The sequence below is a fragment of the Salminus brasiliensis genome, chromosome 3 (assembly GCF_030463535.1).
Source record: "Salminus brasiliensis chromosome 3, fSalBra1.hap2, whole genome shotgun sequence".
Lineage (NCBI taxonomy): Eukaryota > Metazoa > Chordata > Actinopteri > Characiformes > Bryconidae > Salminus > Salminus brasiliensis.
In genome coordinates this window covers 24,372,403-24,381,338 of record NC_132880.1, presented here as the reverse complement: position 1 = coordinate 24,381,338, position 8,936 = coordinate 24,372,403, and the positions used below count along the sequence as shown (strand labels likewise).

At 38.3% G+C, this 8,936-nt stretch overlaps 1 protein-coding gene across 1 annotated transcript; it reads left to right on the top strand.

Annotated features, from left to right (window-relative positions):
* Positions 1-643: 643 nt before the first annotated feature.
* On the top strand, positions 644-7,655 carry LOC140551069 (dendritic cell-specific transmembrane protein-like). The gene is made up of 5 exons (XM_072674438.1): positions 644-1,037; positions 2,340-2,983; positions 5,036-5,356; positions 6,886-6,957; positions 7,620-7,655. Exons 1-5 carry the CDS (start codon positions 644-646, stop codon positions 7,653-7,655), a joined length of 1,467 nt encoding a protein of 488 aa, XP_072530539.1.
* Positions 7,656-8,936: the final 1,281 nt, after the last annotated feature.

Sequence of the window (8,936 nt, the reverse complement as noted above, 5' to 3'; positions counted from 1 at the left end):
GGTATTCAGTGAAATTGCCCAATTTAAAATCAGGACAAAGCGTCACACTGGAGGACAAGTTCTTATGCTTTTAGAAGTATATGGATTACCATTTACTAAAATAAATACTATTATTTATCAACATTTCTTTATTATTTTAGTATTTATCAACACTTCTATTTTCTTTTTATTGCTAAAAGTTGTCATTTATAGAATCCATGTTTGAGACAGTCACACCATAGGACAATTTTGAAATTTCAAATGTTTTTGAAAATCAATAACCAAGCATTTTCTTAAAACAGGTCCCTGTAGACATTTACAAATACAAAGTATTCTAAATGATGACAATGCTAATTATATTCATTTTCATCCTACATGACAGTCAAAATGCCAAATCATGTCCTAAACACTGCATGGTCTCTTTCTTGTATGGTTTGAATGCAGTCAAATTCCCCTCACAGCACTGGTCCAACAGCTAGTGTAAAGGCATCCCAGGAAAGTAGGGGGCTGCTACTTCAGTAACAAAAAACCCCCCCGGAAACCCTTGATTTCAGAAGAATCGTTCAAGGAGTGTGCGTCTACAAACTTTTGAACATGCGGTGTGTAGAATGTAAGTGCTATTTGATTGAAAAGCAATTTTTTCTGATACTGATTCTGATCCAGGATGGGTGATGGTTTTAAACAGAAGCTAGTCCAGACCTGGACCACAGTGGTCATGCTCTACACCACTGGACAGAGGGATGGATGGAAACACACCCTCCTCCACTCTTTCACCTGCCTCTTCATGAGCCTGGTCATCAGCTCCCTTCTCTTCCTCACTCTACACGCTGTGACAACTGACCTGCAGTTGGCTAGCCTGGTTGCCACTGGCTGTGTCTTGTTCTTGACCATAGCTCTTTTCCTCTCCGAACGTGTCCGCTGCTTCATCCTCCTTCTCATCATCTCCTGCTCCATGAAGCAAAGCAGGAATGTCCTCCTGATAACGGGAACTGGCCTGGTTACGTGCCTAAGCATCCAGAACACGTACAGAAACCTTCGCAAAGTCTCTCAGAGCATAGGTTTGTTTTTTATTTGTTATTTATTTTATACTTAGCACTGTATTGCTTCATGTTGTGAAATGCGCCTCAGTGTATATCACAATACCAACATTTAGAGTGTTATTAATTTTCACCCCTAATGAGAGACTGTAGCTCCACCTCAGTGTATATCACAATACCTACATTTAGAGTGTTATTAATATTTAACCCTAATGAGAGACTGTAACTCCACCTCAGTGTATATCACAATACCAACATTTAGAGTGTTATTAATTTTCACCCCTAATGAGAGACTGTAGCTCCACCTCAGTGTATATCACAATACCTACATTTAGAGTGTTATTAATATTTAACCCTAATGAGAGACTGTTACTCCACCTCAGTGTATATCACAATACCTACATTTAGAGTGTTATTAATTTTCACCCCTAATGAGAGACTGTAGCTCCACCTCAGTGTATATCACAATACCTACATTTAGAGTGTTATTAATATTCACCCTAATGAGAGACTGTAGCTCCACCTCAGTGTATATCACAATACCTACATTTAGAGTGTTATTAATTTTCACCCCTAATGAGAGACTGTAGCTCCACCTCAGTGTATATCACAATACCTACATTTAGAGTGTTATTAATATTTAACCCTAATGAGAGACTGTAACTCCACCTCAGTGTATATCACAATACCTACATTTAGAGTGTTATTAATATTCAACCCTAATGAGAGACTGTAGCTCCACCTCAGTGTATATCACAATACCTACATTTAGAGTGTTATTAATATTAACCCTAATGAGAGACTGTAGCTCCACCTCAGTGTATATCACAATACCTACATTTAGAGTGTTATTAATATTCACCCTAATGAGAGACTGTAGCTCCACCTCAGTGTATATCACAATACCTACATTTAGAGTGTTATTAATATTAACCCTAATGAGAGACTGTAGCTCCACCTCAGTGTATATCACAATACCTACATTTAGAGTGTTATTAATATTCACCCTAATGAGAGACTGTAGCTCCACCTCAGTGTATATCACAATACCTACATTTAGAGTGTTATTAATATTCACCCTAATGAGAGACTGTAACTCCACCTCAGTGTATATCACAATGCCTACATTTAGAGTGTTATTAATATCCAACCCTAATGAGAGACTGTAGCTCCACCTCAGTTTATATCACAATACCTACATTTAGAGTGTTATTAATATCCAACCCTAATGAGAGACTGTAGCTCCACCTCAGTTTATATCACAATACCTACATTTAGAGTGTTATTAATATTCACCCTAATGAGAGATTCTGATTCTAACAGAGTGCAACCTGAAGAAGAAGAAAGATCTGCTGGAAATCATGCCCATCATGAACTACATAAAAATGATCAAGCGGGTGAAAGAGCAGTTGAAGACATTCTCAAATATGCACATTGTTAAGTTTAAGGCTGACCTGAACATCTGGAGCACACTGGACTCTGATGAGCTGAGGGAGAAACTGCAGAGGGCTGAAACGGAGCTGAGGAACAAAGCAGACAGAGCAGAGGCTGTATTTGACTTGGTGATGTCTGTGTTTAAGAAGGTTGCTCCAGTATTGGGGATCATCCTGCTGGTGGGTTTCACTACATATTTCCTCAGGAAATACATGCATGACAACAGATACAAGAACATCTACATCACCAGCAAATTTGAGGAGTATGACGAACGCCAGAAGGCCAAGGGGAAGCCTCATGTTCTCCCGCTGACCAAGAAGGAAGCGAGCCAATACATCTCCATCCCCAGCGCTAAGCCGAAGCTAAGGGAATGTTTGCCTGCCGCACTTTTCTTCCTTCCTGTTGGCTCCTCCATCACCTGGTGGTTCATCGTCATAGGGCTTGATTGGCTACTCTGCTGGATCATTTCAGTCATAAATGAGCAACTGATGGATGTTAAGCCTTTCTACGTTCCTCTTAAAATAAATGTCAACGTGAGTATGATACAACATCTAAAGCAGAGCTTCTCAAGCTGGGGGCAGAAGGGGGCACAAGGCAGGCAGAGTAAAATTGTTAAAGAGTTTTTAAAGAAGTCTGAGAAAAAGGTCCTGGACCAGAGAATGAATTTTGAGATGTGGGCTACAATGTCACTGAAGAATTAAACTTACCTTGTGCTTCCACTCACTGGCCACTTTATTAGAAACCCCTACAGTGTGCTTCTACTCACTGGCCACTTTATTAGAAACCCCTACAGTGTGCTTTCACTCACTGGCCACTTTATTAGAAACACCTACAGCGTGCTTCCTCAGACTGGCCACTTTATTAGAAACCCCTACCGTGTGCTTCCACTCACTGGCCACTTTATTAGAAACACCTACAGCGTGCTTCCTCAGACTGGCCACTTTATTAGAAACCCCTGCCTTGTGCTTCCACTCACTGGCCACTTTATTAGAAACCCCTACAGCGTGCTTCCTCAGACTGGCCACTTTATTAGAAACCTCTACCTACCTTGTGCTTCCACTCACTGGCCACTTTATTAGAAACCCCTACCTTGTGCTTCCACTCACTGGCCACTTTATTAGAAACCCCTACCTACCTTGTGCTTCCACTCACTGACCACTTTATTAGAAACCCCTACCTTGTGCTTCTACTCACTGGCCACTTTACTAGAAACCCCTACCTTGTGCTTCCACTCACTGGCCACTTTACTAGAAACCCCTACCTTGTGCTTCCACTCACTGGCCACTTTATTAGAAACCCCTACCCTGTGCTTCCACTCACTGGCCACTTTATTAGAAACCCCTACCTACCTTGTGCTTCCACTCACTGACCACTTTATTAGAAACCCCTACCTTGTGCTTCTACTCACTGGCCACTTTACTAGAAACCCCTACCTTGTGCTTCCACTCACTGGCCACTTTACTAGAAACCCCTACCTTGTGCTTCCACTTGCTGGCCACCCCTACATTAGAAACCCCAACATTGTGCTTCCTCAGACTGGCCACTTTATTAGAAACCCCTACCTTGTGCTTCCACTCACTGGCCACTTTATTAGAAACCCCTACCTTGTGCTTCCACTCACTGGCCACTTTATTAGAAACCCCTACCTTGTGCTTCCACTCACTGGCCACTTTATTAGAAACCCCTACCTTGTGCTTCCACTCACTGGCCACTTTATTAGAAACCCCTACCTTGTGCTTCTACTCACTGGCCACTTTACTAGAAACCCCTACCTTGAGCTTCCACTCACTGGCCACTTTACTAGAAACCCCTACCTTGTGCTTCCACTCACTGGCCACTTTACTAGAAACCCCTACCTTGTGCTTCCACTCGCTGGCCACCCCTACATTAGAAACCCCAACATTGTGCTTCCACTCGCTGGCCACCCCTACATTAGAAACCCCAACATTGTGCTTCCTCAGACTGGCCACTTTATTAGGAACCCCTACCTTGTGTTTCCACTTACTGGCCACTTTATTAGAAACCCCTACCTTGTGCTTCCACTCAATGGCCACTTTATTAGAAACCCCTACCTTGTGCTTCCACTCACTGGCTACTTTATTAGAAACCCCTACCTACCTTGTGCTTCTACTCACTGGCCACTTTACTAGAAACCCCTACCTTGTGCTTCCACTCACTGGCCACTTTATTAGAAACCCCTACCATGTGCTTCCACTCACTGGCCACTTTATTAGAAACCCCTACAGTGTGCTTCCTCAGACTGGCCACTTTATTAGAAACCCCTACCTTGTGCTTCTTCAGACTGGCCACTTTATTAGAAACCCCTACCATGTGCTTCCACTCACTGGCCACTTTATTAGAAACCCCTACAGTGTGCTTCCTCAGACTGGCCACTTTATTAGAAACCCCTACCTTGTGCTTCTTCAGACTGGCCACTTTATTAGAAACCCCTACCGTGTGCTTCCACTCACTGGTCACTTAGTTTTGAAACCCCACCCCTACAATAATAAATTTGTCAGCATCTGAATTTTCTTAGTTTTTCACAGCCTCTGTCTGAATTTGTTAAATGCTGCTTTTATTGCCAGGAAAAGATGAATCTCTTCTCCTTCAACATGGGTGAAAAAAGTAAGAGCACAGACTTCTCCTACTCTGTCAATGTGTCTGAGAGTGAGTGTGTTCCTGAGCCCACTCTGCTGCTCTCCCAGTCTGTGGTTCCTCTCTCAGTGATCATCGGTGTTCTGCTGATCCTTGGCCTGCTGACCTCTAAAATGCTGCAGGTCAAGCTGCTGGCTACTGAGCAATTCTTTGCTAAAAACACAGAGAAGAGGGTGAAATACCTGCACACCAAAATCCTGAGCAAACGATCACTTCAAAAGAACTTCACAGCACCGGATCTGAAGAAAGACGTAAGAAGAGACTGTTCGTTTCAAGTTCCTGTCTGTACTGTACTGTACTGTACTGTACTATACATCACACAATGTTTATTATTATTCTATTTACATTCTAAATCATTTATTAAATTGTAACTGTATAATAAACAGTTCACTAATTAACCGCAGTTCTATTCATGACCATAGCTAAATTATAACATAAAAAAATATTATTAAAACACACATATACACAAAAAAATAAATATAACATAGTAACTGCCAAATTAATAGTAGATACTGAATAATTAATAATAGGCTCTGGATAATTAATATCAGATACTGAATACTCTATAGTAGATATTGAATAATTAATTGCAGATACTGAATAATTCAGAGTAGACTCTGGATAACTAATATCAGATACTGAATAATTCATAGTAAACTCTGAATAATTAATATCGGATACTAAATAATAGATACTAAATCATTTATAGTAGACTCTGGATAATTAATAGCAGATACTGAATAATTCATAGTAGACTCTGGGTTATTAATATCAGATACTGAATAAATTATAGTAGATACTGAGTAATTCATAGTAGACTCTGGGCAACTAATATCAGATACTGAATAATTCATAGTAAACTCTGAATAATTAATATCAGATACAAAATAATAGTAGATACTAAACCATTTATAGTAGACTCTGGGTAATTAATATCAGATACTGAATAATTCATAGTAGATAATAAATAATTAATAGTAGATACTAAATAATTTATTGTGGACTCTGGACAATTAATATCAAATACTGAATAATTCATAGTAGACTCTGAGTAATTAATATCAGATACTGAACAATTCAATATAGATAATAGATAATTAATTCCAGAAACAGAATAATCAATAGTAGACTTTGAATACTGTATAGTAGGTACTAAATAATTCATAATAGACTTGGATAATGAATATCAGATACTGAATAATCCATAGAAGATATTAAATAAACCATAGTATTTACAGAATAATTCATAGTAGGTATTGAATATTTCTCAGTAAATACTGAATAATGCACAGTAGACTAGTAGGTACTGAAAACATAACATATTGTAGAGCAGAGGTTTGAGTCAGTTAACTTTATTCAAATATCTAAAATACTGAGTAAAATGCAAAACACGCACAACAGTTACACTGGATGTTTTTGTTCCCATTGCAGGTGAAATTCTGGTTCCCAATTCTGGATTTCTGTCAAAGAAAAGAAGACTTACCTTTGCACAGTCTAACGGCAATGGACAAGCATTGATCCCGTCCTGACAGCAGAAGCCTGATTTGCCTTGCAATAGTACTCAACCTTGTACAACTGCCTTGTTGTGAGCCTGTGATGAGGGTTTTTTTTTTTTTACCAGAAGAAACATTACATTTCTTGGTCCCTAAATTCTAGTGTATTAAGTACAGGTGCCTAGAACTGGCCACGGTAGTTAAGGATGTAAAGATTTCAATGTGGTAACAAAAAAGGACAAACTGTGTAAATCTCTATGGTTGATCCTCTCCTCACTCTATTCTAGAGACAGGCTCTAGAAGGCTCTACAGTTGTGGTGGTAGGTTTACCTACACTCATCATGTATATGGATGACATGGTAATATTGGGCTTTTTGGACGTGTTCATTTTCTTGGGGCGTGTACTCTCTTAAAAATAAAGGTGCTAAAAATGGTTCTTTGAGTGATACCATTGAAGGCCCCCTTTTTTTGGTTCCATAAAGAACCATGTTTGTGTGTGAAGAACCTTTTAAAGGCCCAAAAAACATTCTCTTGATGTAAAGGTTCTTTATCAATGTTAAAGTCACATCTCATTGGAACCAAAAGTGGTTCTTCTATGGCATTGCTCAAAGAACCTTTCGTATAGAGCTGGGCAATATGATGATATTTCATTGTATCGTGACAAATTTTTGCTTGTCTAAACATATGGAGGATACTGATAGTGCTTAATAAACACTGATCAGCTGCAGGTTTCATTACAAACAGTGTAATTAGACTGATTTAATTAGATGAAGTGCAGCAGATGTTAAATCAAATCACTGTGTTCAGTATGCGAGCGTATCCGAATAGTGGTTTATAAAAATCTGTCGCTATTGATGTATTTAGTCTGGGATTAGAGAGCAATAAATATTGTGTAATCATGAAAAATGTCTTTAAATATCGTGATATAGTATTTTGAACATACTGCCCAGCCCTACTTTTGTAGCACCTTTATTTTTTAGGTTGTAGGTTTTTAAAATTTCTGTATATCCTTACTCCGAAGGCCTGGACCAACGCCGGTGACCAGGACCAACAATGAATACGAATGTAAATATCGATTTCATTTAAGTCTATGAAGATTGCATTATGAGTCATGTCTGAATAACTTCCTACGTAAACGTAAAAAGAGCATTATTATGAGTTAGCTTACCATTATGCTCTTATACTCTGCAGCACATAGGCTAATTAATATTAGATACTGAATAATTCAATATAGATAATAGATAATTAATTCCAGAAACAGAATAATCAATAGTAGACTTTGAATACTGTATAGTAGGAACTTAATCATTTATAATTGGATAATTAATATCAGATACTGAATAAATATAATGATATTAAATAAATCATAGTATTTACAGATTAATTCATTCATACAGAATAATAAATATCATGTAATCATGAAAAATGTCTTTAAATATCTACTTTTGTAGAGCATTATTAAGAGTTAGCTTAGCATTATGCTCTTACCTACAGGTTAGAAGAACAAACACTGCAACACGTAGGCTAAAGGCACACAGATGGTTTTCTAAATAGAACATGATACAGTTAAACTATGAATAAAGCTATAACCCAAATAAAAGAGGCAAATACTACATATATAGAACATCTATAGACAGTATTACCTGTAGAGCGTAGAAGGAGCATAGCCAAAGAGAGAAAGATAGGCAGAACTCTTTCAAGGGAGGGCCTGGGTGATCCACGGAGCCTCATGGAGACTATATAGGATATTTGCAGTATTGGCATAATTAGTACAGTGCTGTTAGGTGTGAACACCTCACTTTTATACCTGCAAAACACAGCTTACCTGACCATAAAACTTGGTCTGCAGAAGGCTTTTCTTGTACATGTGGTCAGCTGCAAACTGTAGCCGAGCTTAAAGTTCTAAAAATATCATGTAAAGCTACCAGCTGTAGTCAATCAGGATAACTAACAGAAGGTGAAGAGATCTTAAATTTGGTAAGTGTTGGACCTTCTAACACCACTGAAGAGTTTTGAAACAAGTAGTGACCACTGCATTGTAAGCCTTACAATTTTTTTTTTTTATTGCTGTGTGCCCAACACCATTATTTCAATCATTTTTTTACATTTCTGCCATTATTTTTGCCATATTTGTTTTTAAATTTCATGTAAAGCAAATGCGTTTCTCTTTGTGATGCTAATGTTTGATGTAGTACATATAAACGGTCTTCAAAATCTTCAAAAAAAAAAAAAAAAAAAAAAATCAGTGTCTAGGTATCTAAGCTTAGAGGTATCTTCTGAATTCTAGTCTATACATTATCTAAGCTTAGAGGTATCTTCTGGATTCTAGTCTATACAG